Source organism: Lingula anatina, chromosome 1, assembly GCF_051362555.1.
Source record: "Lingula anatina isolate TDL-2025a chromosome 1, LinAna3.0, whole genome shotgun sequence".
Taxonomy (NCBI): domain Eukaryota; kingdom Metazoa; phylum Brachiopoda; class Lingulata; order Lingulida; family Lingulidae; genus Lingula; species Lingula anatina.
Window position 1 is genome coordinate 22,347,522 of NC_141767.1, and position 20,203 is coordinate 22,367,724.

Genomic DNA, 20,203 nt, shown 5'->3' on the forward strand with positions numbered 1-20,203 from the left:
TTCAATATCAAATTTACAGTTAAACTTTTTTCCTTGAGAGCACGCATGCAAACAGATAATAAAATAATAATTTCTGTTAAACACGGCACATATTTGAAGCATTTATTGCATAAATATAGGCTAGCTATTCCTCATTTCAGAAGTTACTATCACAAGCATTATTACTAATACGTAGTTGTAATAAAAACACGGGATCACATTTATCAATATTTTGTGTGAAGGAAACTGCAACAGAGAAATATGTATTTTATCAAATTGTATTTTTTGATAAATATCCTGTTAGGATTAAATCTACACACGTTCTTCACTATTGACAGTTGATGATTGGGCAGGTCTGTAAACAAGGAAGAATTTGAGTATGGATCTGGTTCGAGGAACTGCATTTTTATCACACAACAATAATATGGCACTGTGCCCCTAGAGCAGTTAAGACAAGCACAGGGAGAAGACAACAAGCCACACATTTCTTGTGGAAGATGCAGGAGGCTTACTTTTTGTTTAGAGCACATCTCGGATCAAGTGAAATTGAGTTGTTGATTTTTATTTCAAAATGAGAAATTTGATACACATTTTGCCTTGAGAACAAAATGAAAATAAAGTGATTTTTGAGTAGTTGGTATTTGGGAAATATGTATTTTATTAGGCATTTCCTGTTCGGTTAAATAATGTCATACATACCATTAAAAAAAGAAAAGTTCAAGGTAGTTGCCTCTCAAGCACTCAAACAAAGTTATCATTTAATTCAAAAATAAGTTGAAAGTTTAAATTTTCTCTTTAAACAGATTAGAGGTAGAGATGCAGGAAAATTTTTGCCTGTTATCAGTTGGAATTGTTCTTACAAAGAAATGAATAATCACATTTTTTCACATTGCAGAAAGGAAAGGATTGGTATGATGGAAAGATGGAGCCAAGATTCACAACCACTAAAGAGCACTGTTTGGCTTGTTGTTTTGAAGGAAGTAAAATATTCCTATATCCCTGATCTATTATAAGATATGTCAGTAAATTATCACATATATAATATTGAATAGAGAAATCTACAAATAAAACCATAAATAGCAGAAATTGCATGATATGCATTTTCAAAGAAACATAAAATATATATTTAAATGATTAAATAGCAAATGTTTATTCTTGACAGACTCTGAATGGCAAGTTCAGTTTTTATCACTGAATGTCAAGAAAAATCAAGATGATACTAAAATTGCAAATATGGCAATGTCTTCAGGCAACTTGGAACCTTTCAACTTTTGTATTTCAGTGCAAGTCTTTCCGGGCCAGTTCTTATGTAACTTGAAAAAAAAAAATTCACCTCATTTCAGTTACATTTTGCACAATGTTCCCATGTTAGATGATGCAAGTTTTTACTGATGTTCTGCCATCTTTGGGCCAAACATTGGACCCTTGTAGTCAGGACGGTGTCTTGCCTGAAAATATAAATATTAGAAATAATGAAATATTTTATTTCTCCTATAAATTGCAGAATTGTCCATGATATTTAGATTTTATAATTTTTATTATGTACTAAGCTCTTAACGAATGCCATTTTTTTTCTTCTCCATGAACACCATTTTTAAATGGGTAAACTGTTCATGTGGCATAGTCTCAGGATGGGGTGCATTTTAGTGAAAAGCTAGATATACAATGAAACAGAAATAATATTAAGTCACTATTGATTGGGGTTTTCTTTTATGTTGTCATTGTTTTCTACTGTATTCAGGTGTACTTGGCCCTTACTGTGCGTCCTAGTGCCATGAGAGTCATGGTAACCTGGCTTATATCTTTCTTCTCCCAGAGATCTACAGTTTGGAAGACATCCTCCTCGGGGACTCCATAGTGCTTCAGTGCCTGCTGGAATGCCTCAATGTTCTGCATCAGAGTGAATGCCCCGCCCTTGGTGTGGATTCTCTTCACACTCCCTGGGGCCAAGGCGTTGATTAAGCTGGGAGGAAAAGAAAGTTGGGGTTGGTTTTGAGGTGTGAGTGTAAGAAAAATATGCAATAATACCAGTGCATTAGGAAAGTGTAAATTTCTCTCCCAGAAGTTCTTTCTCTTTCATGAAAATGGTGTTTCTCTCTGTGAGGAAGGACTATTTTGGGAATGATGATTCATGTTACAAATGAGGCATCAACATTTGTTTTAACCTTGCTTAAAATTGTTTATTTTGCAAATTAAATGTTCACCTTTTTTTCATTTGCATAACTTATTTCCTTATTTTAGATAATTATTAGGTATTTATTGTTATGCATAGTGTTGTGTGTTGTATTTGCCACCAAACAGTACAAATAGGTATATTAAAGAGGCTGTTTGTGATTTTCTCTTCTTTTTTTATTTTGTTTTTTTTTTTAATGTACACAATAAAACTGTTCCCAGGCTAAAAAAAATTTTACTTGAAATGTGAAAAATTGAAAGAATATATGATGGTGTTCATTTAGTTTAGACCAAGAGACAAAACGTGGCCTCTAAAATTTTTATTAACAGGCAGTTAATAAATATATATGCTGTGTTTTCTGCTGAATTAATGATGCTCATAATGACACATAAAATGTTCTGTTCTACATAGTTTTTTAAATTTATGAACATTTATTTTCATAGAAAGCATGACAGAAATCTCGACTCAAGGCTACTCTGTACCAGAGGCCAGCTGGGTTTTGATGTCATTTTGTGCAAAATTCCTCACATGACAGAAATGCGAACTGAATTAGCCAGGAAAACATCTGCATATATCTGGAGTCAAAAGATCTCTCCTGCCCTGGTAAAGGTAATACGAGGCCATGCTAACTCTGAACTGATGTAATATTATGGAGTTCATATACGTAAATGATTTGACACAAAGCATTTCAGGCCCCCAAAACTTGTTTTTGGAATGGCAATTTTAATTTGACTAATATTCTTACAAAGGTTAATAACATGTTTACTGCTTTTTTATGTTTTTTTGGTGTGTTTGTGGTACAGGAGCACATCATACTGCTGATTTTAATCTCACTTTTGATATTTCATCTTCACCTCTCCACCTCACCCATGTAATTATTCAAGGCACTGTATCCACATGCATTTTCCTTTTATTTATTTACATATTTATTTTATTTATTTATTTGTGGTCCAGATTGTAATTTTCATTTATTGCCATAAACAACCCCTGCGCATGATCTTAATTTTTTCTACAATGTGAAGTTGGGATATTTCAGATGTTGCATACAAAAGTCATGAAAGTTTTATCCTTAACAAAACTGACTTTTTGAACACGAACAGTGCCCTTTAAGTTACTCTGATAAGGAAGAGTAAGCAACAGAAAGTGTGTAAAACAAATTGGCATAACTAAGGTCATGATTTATTCGTAACTTAAAGTAATTTGGATTTCTTAAAAGAAAATAATTTCTGTTATGGTTTTCAAAATTTAACCAAATAATTGTTAATGGTAACCAAAATGAAATGATGAAATTTTCCTTGAGACAAATAATGCACAATGTATGAAAGGAAAATTTTGATAAACTTGGGACTATGTATGAAGATCTCTTTATGTTCATCAACCTGTGTCAATATTTGTTTACTGCTTGTGTAACTATTTTAGACAACTGAATTTCTAAAGGTAGTTTATATTTTGATAAAGCATGGCGTGAAAGGTAGAATGAGATATCCATGCATTAAAAGTAGTTAAAACATTGATAAACAACTGGAACTTAATCCTGTAATAAATAGTTTAAATTTTACAACAGGTATACCCAAATGAAATTTCTTTTCAGCATAAGTGTTGAGCAATAGTGTTATTGAATCGATTTGCTGAATTGACACAAAATGCTGTAATCATTCCTGAAAAAATCAAGCAATGATGTCAAACCATTTGTTGGGTTGGGCTTCATTTCAGCTTAAGGGATGCTGTAAAAGAAAAGAATAAAGGAGTAAATGATAACTGGAAGAAAACTGCTTGAATAGCTGATTTTGTGCCCCAGTGGAAGGTTAGTAAAAGCCATTCGAGTCCGACTATAAGCATAATTCTTTAGTAATTGGTGTACATATCTGAGCCCTGGCTGCAAATTTAAACTGTTGTTAATAGGGTTAAACAGTTTAGCTAATAAAAAAAATGAAATAATAATAATAATAATAAAATTGTTAATAAAGCTTTATTTGGCAGAGATTATTATTGCTAAAACAACACTTTTTTTAAGGGTGAGTGCAGGTTATAAATTCCCTTAGTAAAGTAGTTCCAATGTGTAAATGGAGCAGCCTTTTTTCAACCAGTCGTAAGCAGTTTGTTGCATGTGCTCAGAGGTGTGACTGCCATGGGCATGCACACATAGCATATCACACCAAGCATAGGTATATGCAGAACAAAGCAGTATCTGTGCTCCACGTGTCAGGAATATTTGAATAAAATATTTAGGTTGGAAGCTGAGGCAATATTGAATAAAGGGGCGGAATTACCTTGTGTAAAATAAGTGAAGACGCATAACTTTCATGCCAGTAACCAATAGAAAAGGCAGAACTGTAGGATTGTTATTTAGGGTATTTGTTGCAGAAACAGCAAAATGCTATAGGAGATGTTAAGTAAATGGGGCACTTTTGTTCTGTGAAGACACTAATTCATCTTCAGGAAAATTCATGATAATGGAGAAAAACTTGTTAAAAATATTCAGTGTTTATGTAGATTTCTCATGGACATTAAAACTTTTAAATGGGAGACTATATATGGCTTGGGTATTTTTCAGATTTTTATTTTTTATTTAATTAATATGTGTTTAGTTAATTTTTTATGTGGATTGGATTTTATGTTACTTGCCATAAGCTGAGAGAAAATAGTGTCCAGTAAGATCTTAGGAACAGGCTGGTACGAAGAAAGAAAAGTGTTAACTAGTTCAAACATTTTAATTGTATAAATAAGTATTGCATTGAATATGATGACAAACACAAATAAAAAATATCAAGACATTGGAATAGCAAGTAATTTGCTGATTTATTAAAACTGCTTCAAGGTAATACAAATGTTTTCTTTTTTCTTCCCTTCCAAAAGCAGCATGTAATAAAATATTTTACAAATGATTTACAAATGATGATTCTAGAAATTGTAATGTTTTCATAATGCATGGAAGGGGTAATTTCAAATTGATTATATACCCAGATTCTGAGGTTGTCTTAAGCATTTATTTGGTCTATTCCTATTCATTTTTCTTAAAGAGACAGAGTTTATGTTAAAGGTTTAAGTCCCTTAGTCTTAAAAGACACCAAGTGCAAAGTTCAGACAAATCATTCTGTCATCTTTCTCAGCACAAACAGTTTCTAGTTCTAATCATAAACCAATATCCATGTTGCTGTTGACAACTATCTCCATGGCAACTTTAAACATTCTATCTTTAACTGGTAACAATCTCCTCCCTTCAGGGAGCTTTGTGTGCTGTCAGAGATGAGAGAAAGCCTCCGAGATATTGATGACCAAAGTTTGTTCGGTGTGGTACATCTGTCTCTAAGCTGCAAACTGCAGACTTAGTGAGGTTTGGGTCCAAAAACGGGTCCAGAGTAGTCGGACTTTGTCTGTGCCTAGAAAATAGCAAATATCTAGCAGTATAATCACTAAATTCCAAATGTAGGTGTATCAAAATTACTATGTTTATAGTGTTGTTATGGTTACAGTGATGTCCATCAAAATGTATGTCAGAAAACGCCTTGTTATTTTTCATGAAAATCCCATATCACAAGACAATACTGACACTGATAGATGCAATATGAAAGTCAGTCAATATTGTTAGAGTTTTTAAAATTCCATGCTTATGTTGGCAGTCAGTATAATGATGATGTCTTGGGCAGAATGCACAGATGTTCATATAGCGTGCTATCATTGGCTAGTCCACAATGTGGCGCGTATTTCCAATATTCATGCCAGACTGGCTTGCCCCCTGATTTGAACCCATCTGCAATCCAATAATTGTTTGTCCTGCTCTCATTTGCTCATCTGTAAATTGGCGAACATTCTTTTCTGCGGGCTTTGGTCCAAAAATGGGTCCATTATATTCAGGATGCCTTTGGCACTAGAAAAAGGATACATGCAGCCTGCTAGTAAAAAATGTTAGATTATACAACAAAATCAAACAAGCATGTTCTTAAAAACAATATAATTAAAGCATTTGTTTACAATACTGAATGTGGCTTGACTATGGGAAAATTGATTTCATCAGTTCAAACAATTTAGAGATCGATTTTGACAGAAAACCATCTCTAAAAGATTTTATGAACAACTAAACCAAAAATTTTGAAATAATGCCTCAGAATTGGAATTGAAAGAAAATAGAGAAAAAAGTTTGAAAGAATTTGAAGATGAAAAGAAAATTGTGTACAGTGGAGCAGATGATATTCATTGGTCTGCCCTGATGAAATATGAAGGAAATTGGTTGGGTACAACAAGCAGAAAAAAATGCCTACTATTGTAAAAAAAAAAAAAATAGAACAGTAAAAATCAAGGCGTTTAATAATGAGCTAAGCTAGGTACATTTCTATTGCAAAAAAAAAAAAAAAAATGTACAAATAAATGATAACTGTCATTTCTTAAACACAAAATTTCCAAATTCAATGATTATGAGAAAATCCTATTTTATCCATAACATATTTCTATCCACTGAAGCCAGGTTTTAAAAAAGGGAAAGTGTAGACAGTGTTGTGGAATGAAATGAAGTAAAAGCTGGCATCATGATCCATGCAGTATTAGTTGGTTAGTACAAAGCAGAGTGCAATTTGAAGTTGTGAATGCGTGGGCAATAAAAAGTGTGACACGTATCTTGCCGGGAGAAGGAAACGAGAATCTGCTTTTATTACCATTGTGATTTAAAAAAAAAATACTTACACATGTGCCCAAAGCCTGGAGTGCATTTGTTACAGCGGGGATGTTCCTCTTCTCCCACAAGTCTACACTCTGGAACAAATCCTCCTTGCGGCAGCCGTAATCAACACATGCTTGTGTGAACTGCTCAAGGTTGGCCATCAGCAGGAAAGCGCCACCGGATTTGTTCACCTTTTTCACTGAGCCTGGTTTCAGTGCGTTGATCAGGCTGAAAAGCAGAATGGAGCGTTTGCAGGGACTCCAGCATACTCTTTATGTTGAAAATACATATTAGTAGTCAGACTTTTTTTTAAAAGTTGCCAACCACACGAAAACATAGCATACCCACTGCAACAATGCGTTCTGCAACGAAACAGCCATTGGCATTTGTTCTCTTGCACTAGAAATAGTCTTTACGAATACAATCTATTTTAATGTGCAAAAATTAACAAGGAAAAAGTGCACGATAAATTATAAAGGCATTGAATTTGTCTTGAAATTCATTTACGAATTATTTGTTCTAGTTATCTAGGGAGGCACAAAATGTCTATACAATTTCAAATTTTGACAAGACCACCGATTTATCACGGTCTGCCTGTATTTGGCAGGTATTTGCATTTTACACCAGTCATAAAAATTGGTTCATATATAAAGCGTCACCAATAAAAATAAATCCTTGCAGTGAAAAGCCGTATTTAAGTTTTTTTTTCAGTTCGATTTTTCACGATCACAATGAAGGTTTTTGAAATTAAATAATTTATTTGTACCTCCCGTAAAATGAGTTAAACTTTTTACCTCAACTCAATTATTTACCAAAAAAAAGCAATTCACATTAGTGCAAATGTTCTGAAAACAAACGGTTTTTAACAAACGATACGCTTCTTTTTTTTTTAGTCAAGCATTCCAATCGCACTTAACTCCCATTATACGTTTAAAATATATTGCGTACTAGAATGGAATCTCAGGATAGATAACAGCAGTATTGAAGTATTCATTTCTTAGCATTATTCGTAGTTGTACGGGGATGGATGGAAATCACAGTGCAGCTAAAGCCCATAAAAAGCAATTGGAAATAAATAAGATAGGCAGATGATTTTTTCCAAAACCCTTTCTTATGGGTCCTGATAGGGATGCAAAGTGACAAGAGACGACATGGCCAGCATTCAGTAAATAAATCCCTGGAGATACTAGGTGGTCTGAGTAGCTAAAGTAGAACTGAACCACTGAGGAGATACTACAGAGAAGTCTTGCCGGAGACTAGGGTGCTTTGAAGAAGCTAAGCTCTAAAAAGAGTCACTGCACTACAAAACTGGATCTCGAAGAGTCTGGAACAAGAATGAGTGTACATAATAGGTCACGATGGAGGCACTGCACTACACACAGTTCAAAATTCACTTACCATTTTACCTATCAGGCTTTACACAGGCCTCCTACGTGCGTGCCCTCCAGCTAAGTGGTCCGTTCACGTGTGTGGAATAGCCGTAAGTCTTTAAAGAATGAAGAATGGGCTGTAAAACCTTTTTTCTAAATGTTATTTATTTCGAACAAGTTTCGAACGATTTACATATACAGAGGGAGTTCAAATATATGTGCATTGGACTTTTGCCGGCAAGGTGTTTGCGCAAGATTGAGGACGGCACAGGTGTACTGAAAGTTGCCTAATTACAACCAAATTTAGGTAGTCGTCTAGGGAATTTTATCTCTACGCAACGGGAAGATGTGCACACTGGGGCCCACAGCAATCTGAAGGGTGGACAGGGATTTCCTTTTCCTGAGCAGGGGCAGAGGTTACAGATACTGCTTTGCGCATAGGATAATCATTTCGCAATCCATCGGGATTTTATTTTCTTACTGTTGGCTTTTTAAAGGTCATTTTTTCATCGCACCTATTTTTTATAGTGTAACGTACGTTAATACAAACAGAGCGTAAGCCAAGCGACACCACTTTCATTTGCATGCAAAGGAATGTATATGACCAGTAGATCTAAGAGTTTAATGCGAAATGCTCAGTGATAATTTCATGTATAGTCATTTGCGCTCTGGCGATTCCTTTTTGAAGTTCGTTTTCAGGGTTCTGCATATATTTCACTATATGTATGTAAGGGAAGTGAATAAATAAAAAGAAAAAATTATTGTTGCGTTAGAAGCTTGAACATTTCACTTAAAGCTATGATTATTAATTATTTCACCACAAAGTAAATATTGTTTCCTTGCAAAAATAAATAAACATAAAATAAGGATTATAAAAAAAAGATATAAATAAATATATAAAGATCTCCGACACTTCTGGATGTAACAAATGATAATGAAACACTGGTTCATCATAACTAAACTTGTAAAATCAGTTTTATATTCGGAGATTAATTTATCATGGACCAAAGGATAAAACAACTGAAACGTTAGGTGTTTGATCAGTAGGAAAGCTGATCTTTGAAGAAAAGAACATTTTGTCCTGAAGGGTGCGCACGCAATATTCGCATTGTTTTCAAAAGTTTTTTCGTTACATCTCTTTCATTTGTTACTCGTGCCGTTAAAAAAAAAATAAATAATAAAATAACAATAAAATAAAATAAAACGCGTACACACAGACACACACACACAAAGAGCAACACTCAGTGCAGAACAAATCATGTGGTCTACCCATTGGTGTGGTCATTTTGTGTTGTTCATTCAAAGGGACCGTCAGTGGGATTTACGCGAGGAAAGAAAAGAAAAATATCTTTGTGTCACCGAAAATCTCATAGTGATTAGTTACAAGCACTTGATTGAGTATCAAAAGAATGACCTGAATATACATAGTAAGGCAATCCTAGTATTTTTACTACGGATGTAGCTTCAGTGCAAGGATGGTGATTTCATTACTGACAAAAAGTCGCACCATGACATTGAGAGTAAAGTGCACGTTTAAGACAAAACCCTTACGGACGGTCCCTTAGGCAGGGCGGAGAGCGTCCACTGTAAATTACCAGACCAAATCTCAACAATATGGTACAAATAAAGGAGGTTTGAAAATTTGCATTTATTGGGGTTTACCCTCCCCCTTCCCCCGAAAAAAGAGGGGTTATTAATACACTCTCCGCCCTTAGATTAATGGCGTTTTCATAATATTTACTAGACCCCGTGCGTTCGTGTTGTTGAGGACATCTGGATAAGGGAGCGATGTGTGTCGTTTGCCTGAAACACCTGAAAGGTGAGTTAAAGGTAAGCAATGGACAGGAAACACCAAAGACTGATGTGAATGGACAAGCCAACAAAACATGGTTGGTAGTTTGCACCACGCGAGCCATGCGCACCCACACTCACTTGCACAACACTACACCATCTCGAAGAACATCCTCGAAGGCGCCAGAAGGAACCGCCTGCCCAGTCACCGCACCGATCCAGTCAAGAGCTGCTTGTTCTAGTTCAGCATCGCGCTTGCCTGCAATCTATGATACAGGTGAAATGATTAGCAGCATAAATATATAACTGAACAAGGCCACAAGGGAACCCCTGTTACCTTTCTTATTTAACACATACTTGCAGAGAATGACTCCGTCCCGGAGAACCTCTTCATACGGTCTGTCCATGTCAATTTTGTACGAGTCACCCAGCACGGCTTGTATCCATTCTAATGTTTCGCGCTCTACGGCCGGGTCCCGCTTTTTGTCAATCTTACAAACAAAAAATAAGTAAATAAATAAAAGTGAAAATAAAAACGTATAAACAAAAAGGTGAAATTAATGTCCAAAAACTCTTGCAGTCGATGTGCATCATTTAGCGTTCTACCATTTATTCTTCAAATCAGCAATTGCTTTTTTATTCTTTTCCGAACAGGATTAAAAATCCATATTATAGCACAAGTTCGATTAAAGAAGGTGTATATGATCCCGGGGTTCCTGTTCAGAAGAATCGACTCAAATACGATAGAAATGAAAATAAATGGAACAAAAGTCAACTGAACACAAATAGGTATATAATACTCATAAAACCATACTTATTACATTAAAATATAAAATAAATCTGTATGCTCAATATTGAACTCAGCTCTCAAGACATCCTTTTACATTTGCAATACTTACAGCAAAATCACTGACATTCACACTTTTGATAAATCTGATACAATATATGTAGAGTGTTTACGTACCGCATGTTATCAAACGTTAAAACCAATCTGAAACACCTGGAAACCTGTGCTCATTGTAATGAATTACAGCACAGTTGCTCAGATACATTAACTGAGACCGAAGCTAATCATAAGATAGGCAGACGATCGTAAATACCAAGCTTTCCCACATTCTAACCAACCTGCCAAATATGGCTCGACTAAGTCAAGGTGTTTCGTGTATAAAGTTAAAATTTGAAACTAAACGGAAGAGCAAAAATGCGTCCTGTCTTTAGCTGCATTAGGCTTTAGTTACTTGGGCAAGGGATATGCTGTTAATATGAACGTCTATAGAATGTTCCATGGAGGGTTTCTACTTTTAAATCAAAAATGATAGTTAAAATGTAATTGATAACCTTTTTTTTCTACTTTTAAATCAAAAATGATAGTTAAAATGTAATTGATAACCTTTTTTATTAGGATTGAGGATTACAGTTTGACTTTTGCCAACTCAAACACTAGTGAGTTAAGAAATGGAAACTATTCAACGTTCCTGTGCAAACATGGATTCTATTATATGGATTCCTTATGCCACACGTCCCCGGATTTTTGCTACAATTTGTGATTAAATCACATCCCTCTTAATCACGTAATGATTAGAGTACTAAGTGACCAGCCTGAAATAATTGCATATGTTTTTTTTTTCGAATGATGCATATAGACCTATATAAGAATATCTGATCTTTTTTCTTTCTTTTTTTTTTCAAGTCAAGCACATCGTTTCATCTATTCTTTTTCAGTGAGAGGTACATACAACTAAGGATGAAACGTGGAGTTGTGATTAACACTCCTGACTCGCAGTGCTATACTCGTCTTGCTCGGTTAGCTAGTGAAAATTCGTAGCAGCTATATAAGGGAAGAACGCATTCGCGTGGGCACGAGCTTGGTCATTTTTTTCTTCCGTGAAGTGCGGTTTTCTACCTGAGGTCCCTATCATTCCTGATTGAGTGCCAAACATAAATTACAGCGGGTGGCCGAGATGCCTGTCAAGACGTCTGAGGTATGCCAGCTTTAGGTCTCTTTAGGGAATATCAATTGAATTATTCACAAATTCGAAAATGGGAATTTAAACATGGCAGAATAACAAAACTGGTGTCCAATATAAATACTAGGGCAAGATGATTCATTTATTTTTGGAATGATGGAAAATGTGAATATATTGATAAAACTGTGAGCATACACGTTTTGCGAACTGGAAAAACAGCTTTTAAAAAATTTAGAGCATCACCGCCCTCTCTCTTTCATACATCATCAAAGTAAAAAACACGTAAGCTGAGACGAAAAGATCTGATTTGTTCTGCCTCCGCGGAATTCCAGGTAGACAGACATTACATTGCCCGCAGCTGGATAAACAGGGGGAAGCAAAGTTCAGCGTCTGGCTGGGAAATAGTTCCATCGCTATTTATCAATAAAAACAAAGAATAAACTTGCGCCTTCGTGTTTTTCAACACGAGTGGTATCGGCTAAAGTTTAAACCCACCTTCATTTAAAGCACAATATTTGATGTATAAATCAGCGCATGACTTGAGTGAACATAACAAAATTCGTGTCACTTCTACAAAAAAGAATAATTAGCACCACAAAAAAAGGACTAGGATATCCATTTTACGTAACTTTCGTTAATAGTAAGCACGTCGTTAAGACTATGAACAACGGAACTTATGGCACAAAAAATTAACTATTCAAATATCGATATAAACAAATATACAATCGGCAGAAAATGTACCTTGTTAGCAATGTCCCTGGCAATACCAGCGGGCTTGGCTCTACTATCTGAACTCATTTTCAAGGTGTAAATCCACGCGACAAAACGTAAAAATCGGGTAACGGGAAGGTTCTAGTCACCGGCTCTGGGTCCTACTCTGGCACTCGGCAGTTCAAGCTGATGGAAAGCAGTAGCCGGGAGAGCTTCCCTTTATAGCCAAATCGGGAGAAGCTACAACTAATGCATTCCGGGCCCTGGATCAGATTACCGCAGTTCGTGCATAATTTTGGTATGAGTGTGTACTGCGAATCAGCGCAGAATGGGCGTGCCTTACGTCAAATCTCGCGCGTTCTCCAACTCTCCTGGCTCTCCTGGGAGGAAAAAGGAACCATAAATGCACATGCCTTGCAATGCCCTCCTGCATTTGTAATCAACTGTGCCAGGCCAGAGACAATCACGGGGGAATCATGTTAATTGATTTATCAAAAACCGTGGGAATGTACACGAGGAAAACATCCCCGTGATGCTCCCTAGAAACTCTAGGAATCTTCACTACTTGGACAAAAGAAGCCGGGGTCGGCCTTTCTCAGGTTATTTTCAGTGGAGATGGGCGCTAGGGAGGCCTGAACGTGTTGAATCACAAAAGTACAACCAATGATTCTATTTGAATATTTTCAATATTTTAATGCGTTCACTTTTTGTCATGCCCACTAAGATGAATTCACTGCGTGTGTAAATATATATTTGACATCTTTCTAAAGAAACAATAGACAGGCTGACAAGTATGTAATGCTGTACTCTTATTTTTTGTACCGAAAAGACCTCGCATTTTTACTTAACTATAAGTCAATCATGCAATTATGAGAGCCTGGGATAGTTAGACTTCCGAAGGCAAAATATGATCATTATTTATCATCACGAGAAGCCATAATCGGATTGTTGTTATGTGGATAGCTTTTGTTATATTTTCCCTAAATATATACACCAATACTATTTAATGGAAGACACATTAGCCTCTAAATATTTACAAAATTGGAAATTAAAATTATTTTCTGGTTTATACAGGCCTCCTGAAGATAGGTGGCGTTTTGGTCTGGAAGATAGCGACCGCCTACTTCTGCCTGGATGTCTATTTTTAGGTATACTTAGTATATTCATAGTAATATCTAATATTTACGCGTATCTTCTAGAAAGCTGTGGTTTATCACAAGAAAGTGCTTCCATGCATAGTTTATGGCCGTATTTCATCAAACGGCGAGTCATTCGAAATAGACGGAAAAGGTATACTAGACCGGATTGGGGCGGTTAATTGGGTTTGAGTCACTTTGAAAGTCACCTTTACGCCATATACACAGGTGCCCTCCTTTTCCGGGATTTTAATCCAAGTAGTATTTACTTCTCTTTACATGCCTATTTCCGGGATATTTATCTAACCAAGTCATATTTACTTCTCTATACATGCCAGACTTTGCTTCTGTAACAAAAGCGCCCATGTCGCGGCATGAGACCAATCTAAGAAATGAGCTCTTGGTGTAAATAAAGAGCAACCCGAGTCTCAGAAACATCTCACTACTTTTTTACTGTCAACATTTCTCTGCTGCTTCCAGTATGCTGATAGTAGAGAAGTGAGTGTCCAATCTGTGAAAGTTAGGGTGATAAGGAGTCATTTTTTTAAAGTTAGTAGGCACATTCTCCACCTTCAAGTGCGGATCGAGAATTTTCACCATAAGTTACAGTAGCTATAGGTTCTCCATTTTTGTACACCTTCCCCACCTCGCCAAAAATAATGTATTAAATGTTAGCAACTAAGACATTCCCTATCAAATGAGATTTGTATTTTTGCGTTTGAAGGCTGCCAAAACCCAGTAATACAAAATATTACATCTTACATCCATTCTTTTGTCTCTTTTCTTGCACATTCCCCCCCCCCTGGATTTTTAGGTGTGTGTGTGTGTGTGTGTGTGTGTGTGTGTGTTATGTAGGCCCTGTTTCATATTAACTTGATTTCCTTCCTCTAATTAGTATTAGGCCTATTTATAATAGTTTCTACTGAATCTAAACCACCAGACAACATCTTCATCGGGAGCCTCGTTTATTTCTGGAATATTCTGTTTGTGGTAGAAATTGACATGATGCAAACATATTTCTCGCATTGGACCCACAGCTGCAAGCGCTATAAAGTTAATCACCTTAAGTGCCGTTAGTGTGTCGGTCACTTTCTAATTCCCTACATTAACAATGTAGGCCTAGACATCAAAATAATAGGCGTTAAACACAGTTTTGTTGGCAATTTTCCAAAAACGCACGCGGTAGACCTACTGTTTGCGTTGTTTTGAGTTTGCTAGTGCCTCTGAAGCCCATTTTAACCTAATAAAAACAGGCTCCAGACAAGATGGTCCGTTCATCAGGAGCCCTCTATCTCCCCCCCCCCCTTTCCCTCCCCCCCTCCCCCCCCCCCCCCCCCCCCCCCCCCCAGCATACAAAACTCTCCCTTTCCAAAATTCGGAATATAGACTTACGCCACTGTGGCTTCGTTCCTTGGCGACTTTCCTTGAATGAACAATCTTTTGGAAATTCAAGTACATTTAGGTTTAGTAATTCCGTTGTCGAATTTACGTAGGGCCTAAGTTATAATTTCAGAAAGAGAGAAACGTTGCATAATTTACATTTCTCTTTCAATTAACTTGTAGCACTTTATATGCAATACAACACTGGTATGCAGCCAAATGCACGCGAATTTTTCTTCGATTGTGTTAGTTGAGATTTTCTCAAATTGTGGGAATACTGGGACTACAAAGATTAATTGGTAAAGGTCAAGGTCAGTTGCAGTTAATGCAGACGTCAAGGTGCGAATTAATTTTTGTTATTCTAAGCATTCTTATATTTTACGTTATTTTAATTGATAGCCAAGTGTTAAGATTATAAGTAGTGCAATAATGTCATACCTGTCTATTGTTTTGTTCGAGAGGGACAATATTTTTGCGATTTTTTGCATAACCTTGAGCACGAGACTAGTAGACATACACATGCCATGGTTACGTCCCGTTTCCCAGTATTTGTGAAGTAAGTAAATCTGATGCAAAACTATTTAATGTTAATATTAAAGTCACAGGGGCGGATCCAGAGCTATTTTTTGACAGTCTTCCAAATTATCTTTGTTGATCCATTCTCCATTTTTGACCGTCTTCCGACAGAAAAAAAATAGATATATAGATGTAAACTTGAATATCTGACCGTCTTCCTGAAGACCCAGAAAACGACCTCAATCCGCCCCTTTTAAACTATTAACAGGTATGTACTATATAGCTGGTAAAGATATGTCACAGCAGCTAATTATAAAAAATTGTGCCTTTCAGTAAATGAAGTTTGTTCCACTCAGTTTACCTGCAGCAAGAAGAGACATAGAAAGCCTGCATGAATTTCTTCTTCAATGCAAGAAGCTGTTTGTTTTGACAGGAGCTGGAATTTCTACCCCTAGTGGCATCCCAGACTACAGGTCTGAGGGGGTGGGCTTGTATGCCCGCAGTAAGGACAGACCAGTCCAATACCAGGACTTCCTCAAACATGCACATGTGCGGCAAAGATACTGGGCACGGAATTTTGTTGGTTGGCCAAGGTTTTCCTCCTTCCTTCCCAACAGTGCTCATCTTAAGTTAGCAGAGTGGGAACGATGTGGCCTTGTCCACAGCCTGGTCACACAGAATGTTGATGCCCTGCACTACAAGGCAGGCAGTCACAAAGTGATAGAGCTCCATGGCAGCTCTCACCGTGTGGAGTGTTTGCAGTGTAAGAGAATTGTGCCAAGAGTGGCCATTCAGAGACAGATTGAGAGAGACAATCCTCACTGGCATGCAGAGATTGTGGGGAGCATGGCTCCAGATGGAGATATACAGTTGTCTCAGGATCAGGTGAAAGATTTCAAGGTACATTAATTTTCTTTTCAAAATAAATATTTAAAAAATTATTTGTCAGCATCATAAAGACTTGAAGAAATCTGCTGATATTCAAATATAAATGTACAGATGGCATACATGCCTCGTGTTTAAAAGCTCATGTATTTGTTAAATGTTTTTCAAAACCAAAATTTCAATAAAAAAAGTGAATTACAGGAAAAACAAATATATCACAAAAGAGGTTATATATGTTAGTGCTGCAAAAAGCATATGGGTGTATATATATATATATATATATATATATATATATATATATATATATATATATATATATATATAATATGATTGTGCTATCAATTAATTTTTTAGGTTCCTGTATGCAGTCATTGTGATGGAATTTTGAAACCCCAGATCATCTTTTTTGGGGACAATGTGCCAAAACCAATCGTTGAAAATATTTATTCAAGATTGACAGAAAGCGACAGCATTCTTGTACTAGGTTCTTCCTTACAGGTTGGTTTAGAATACCTCAGCATAATCATATGATACATAAAAGTATTTATAAGTGTGATAAATAGTATTTAGTATTCATTTACATAATAAAAATTCAGTTGAAATGAATATATATTTGTCACTTGTGGAAAAAGCAAGATCATAAATTAATAATGTTATTTATTGTTTTTAATGTGCTCATTTCAAATCATACGTGTATCTTTTTAGGTTTTCTCAGGATACAGATTTCTCAGGGCTGGCAAGGAACAAGGAAAGTCCATAGCAATAGTAAATATAGGTCCAACTAGAGCTGATAACATAGCAGATGTAAAAGTTGATGCAGAATGTGTGGAAGTGCTGCAAGAAATCACATTAAAAGATGTTGGGATATCATAGATTTTTTGAATTTTAAAATAATAGTATGACTTGAAATAAGTCATACTGATATATACTTATTGTATAAATAACTGGTATAAATGCAGTATAGAGAATATGTTTGTAGTTAGCCAGTACATTATTTTGTTAAATGAAAGCGCTTGGACTCTTGCAGTGCACAAGTGAAATGAAGTTTTAATTTAGAAAGTTATAATTTAAATTGTTATGAATATGTTATGATTGTGTTGAATTTGAATATCTTTATCAGTGTGGTAGAAAATAAATACATCATTATATATCCCATGATTGTTTTTTTTTTAATAGCCAATCAGTTAGGCACGGATTTAATCTCATCAGTAACAAACAGTTTATTGGTTTGGTTTTGTGTTTTGTGTTAAAACTAGTGTATGACAATAAAACATTTTAATTTTACTTTTGGGCATTGATCACCTCCCAAAATAGAACTGTTTACCTGACCAAGATTTATAAGTATGCCTCATAATCGTCGCGTAAAATGTATATTATATTTGATTGAGTATATTATATGTCATTGTGCCGGACTGATATTAAGTAGCACTTAACAGAGACAAAAAGTAATATTCAGAAGAGGGCGCCTCTTGAGAAAGAACATGTACCACCAGGCGATAATCTGGACTGTTGGAAATTATCTAACGTATAGCGTAGCAGTTACTAAATGCTTTCATGAAACGATATTAGTGGCGGATTTAGAGGGGTGTCATGGTGGTCCTCACTCCCCTCTCAGTTTCTGAAAAAAATCACACTAATATGCCCCACTTCGAATTAACCACGGGTCCCGAACCCACAAGGGGTGCGAGGGTCAGCTTTGTTGTATCCGAGGCCTGTCATGCCTAAAAGTAAAACGGACCCCCCTTCAAATAATCCTGGATCCACCCCTGGATGTGTTGCACAGCACTTACGTGCAGCATTTTGCGGTTGACCTGCGTATTCTCTGACCACGGGATGCACTAGTAGTTACATACATTATTGTTTCGCAGAAACTTTAATTCTTGTATACTATTTTCGGTTGTATTTTTAGAAGCCCCTGATATCAGGGTATGAAGGTATGTTGAAAAATGCGCAGCTAGGATACGACCCTCAATGAGACAGTGAGGAACGACCTGGGACTACAAGTAACCCGTTCTTGTCAGTCGTCTTGTGTTGGAACAAATTTAACACCTCTTTCATTTTACTTGCTACCCATTGTAAGTCCAAGTAAATGATGGCAAAGATGACTTTGAACAATGCTAATCTGACAAAAATAACAGAGCGTTGCGTAAAGCAACGGGGAACGTATAAATGTGAGTAAAAATCGCTATCATTTTTTTTTGGATAGACCCCATCTCCACATTGTAAGGAGAAAGCATATCCTCAAGCAATCATCGTTTTGACAGAATGATATCAATTAACTCGCTGTTTTTTTTCTAATTTGTCCTTCTTACTACGTTTGCATGTTGGTTACTAAAACTTATTGACACAAAACTAATATATTTATATGTCAGTTAAAATGGCGATGAAGTTCCTTGAATTAATACGAATAAAAAAATTTTGCAACAACAGCAGAAAGGTCCTAGAAACGGTTTATGCGGGAAAGTAAAATGATGCACGCAAAGATGTACTTGTAAGTGACCTGTTTTATCTATGTAAACAGCACTACATAAGACAACTTATAACATGTTATAAGACTGGATGAGATAACATCTGGTGATATCACACTATGCCTACACCCGGCTGTGCATAATGTTTCTTTTTGTTCTACATCGGTGAGTTTTCTTGAGTACGGCAATACGGACATTTCGTTTTCAGAGGCTCATGACACGCGCTGCACAGTGTAACACCCCGGCTTGGTTTGTCCAAGAATGCCGTGTCACTATCATCTAATGGGTAAACAGAGGTCTGCTCAAGCTCAGTCTTGGATTAAGAACGCGCAGCATGCACTTTACACCCTCTGATGGACAAAGTGAGTGGGACTGTAACTGTCGATCATTTTAAGGACGCGTGGCACATCTACAACATCTGCACTACTAAGGACAGAGGGGTGTTAAGAGTGTATTTGTGAAAATGAACGGTCAGGCCAAAAATCATGGAGATCTTAACGACGAAAACAGCACCCTGGTGAACCAGGAATCACCAGATCAGAGGAAGAACAGTGGAAAAAAAGCTGCTGACGCCACGAATGAATTGTACCCTGAGATTCACCACTTCGATGAGGTTTTGCAACATATTGGAAATGCTGGTCCATACCAAGTCAGGATATATTTCTTACTGTGTATGGTGGCCGTCGTGGAAGCCCTAACAGCATATGCGATAGTTTTCATTGAAGAAACACCGAAGCACAGGTTAGCACATTCGTATGATGATAGTCCTACATAAAGCTATTCGCAGGTTTAGGGAGTTAGGACATGTTATCTGTGTTAGGTCATATTTTCCTGAGCGACTTATGCGAATGGTTCAATATAAACGCCCATGTCTATTTTACGTTGCTAATATCTATTTAAACTTTACCCCTGTCCTTAAAGGCGGAAAAGTGTTATCTTTTCAAGTTGAGCTCACTTTTATGTTAAAAGCAAGCTTACTTTGCGCATGAGGCGATTAATCAGTTTGGTCCTTGCCACTGTGCCAGTTGCACATCCTTCAACCTGTAGGGAGCGTTGTTAGATGTTTCAAGGAGAGATCCTTACCAAAGTTCAGAGGAGGTCAATATGTTTACGTCTTTTAAGGTTTACATTCTATTGTTGACGTCGCTCATATGACTCACATGCGAATAACTA

At 36.4% G+C, this 20,203-nt stretch overlaps 3 protein-coding genes across 7 annotated transcripts in view; 2 read left to right on the forward strand and 1 right to left on the reverse strand.

Moving 5' to 3' along the window:
* Positions 1–88: 88 nt before the first annotated feature.
* On the reverse strand, positions 89–12,896 carry LOC106168834 (myophilin). 4 transcript variants are annotated; one of them, XM_013548038.2, is made up of 4 exons: positions 12,676–12,896; positions 10,325–10,458; positions 1,738–1,942; positions 89–1,427 (listed from the first exon to the last, which is right to left on the reverse strand). In XM_013548038.2, exons 1-4 carry the CDS (start codon positions 12,730–12,732, stop codon positions 1,365–1,367), a joined length of 459 nt encoding a protein of 152 aa, XP_013403492.1. In that variant the 5' UTR covers positions 12,733–12,896; the 3' UTR covers positions 89–1,364. The 4 variants fall into 4 exon arrangements, with proteins under 4 accessions (XP_013403492.1, XP_086861654.1, XP_013403490.2 ...); XM_087005528.1 differs by lacking the exons at positions 89–1,427; positions 1,738–1,942 and adding exons at positions 4,933–5,532; positions 6,830–7,034 and having other exon boundaries at positions 12,676–12,861; XM_013548036.2 differs by lacking the exons at positions 89–1,427; positions 1,738–1,942 and adding exons at positions 5,542–6,020; positions 6,830–7,034 and having other exon boundaries at positions 12,676–12,880.
* Positions 12,897–15,455: 2,559 nt separating this feature from the next.
* On the forward strand, positions 15,456–17,717 carry LOC106168815 (NAD-dependent protein lipoamidase sirtuin-4, mitochondrial). 2 transcript variants are annotated; one of them, XM_013548002.2, is made up of 4 exons: positions 15,456–15,500; positions 16,011–16,577; positions 16,917–17,060; positions 17,268–17,717. In XM_013548002.2, the coding sequence occupies exons 2-4, from the start codon at positions 16,014–16,016 to the stop codon at positions 17,433–17,435; spliced, it is 876 nt and encodes a 291-aa protein (XP_013403456.1). In that variant the 5' UTR covers positions 15,456–15,500; positions 16,011–16,013; the 3' UTR covers positions 17,436–17,717. The 2 variants fall into 2 exon arrangements, with proteins under 2 accessions (XP_013403456.1, XP_013403458.1); XM_013548004.2 differs by lacking the exon at positions 15,456–15,500 and adding an exon at positions 15,516–15,717.
* Positions 17,718–19,185: 1,468 nt separating this feature from the next.
* Positions 19,186–20,203, forward strand: part of LOC106168811 (organic cation transporter protein) — a 6,341-nt gene continuing 5,323 nt past the window's right edge. The window contains exon 1 of the mRNA XM_013548000.2: positions 19,186–19,771. Within this exon, the coding sequence (XP_013403454.2) occupies positions 19,494–19,771 (278 nt within the window). The 5' untranslated portion in view covers positions 19,186–19,493. The remainder of the gene's footprint in view (positions 19,772–20,203) is intronic.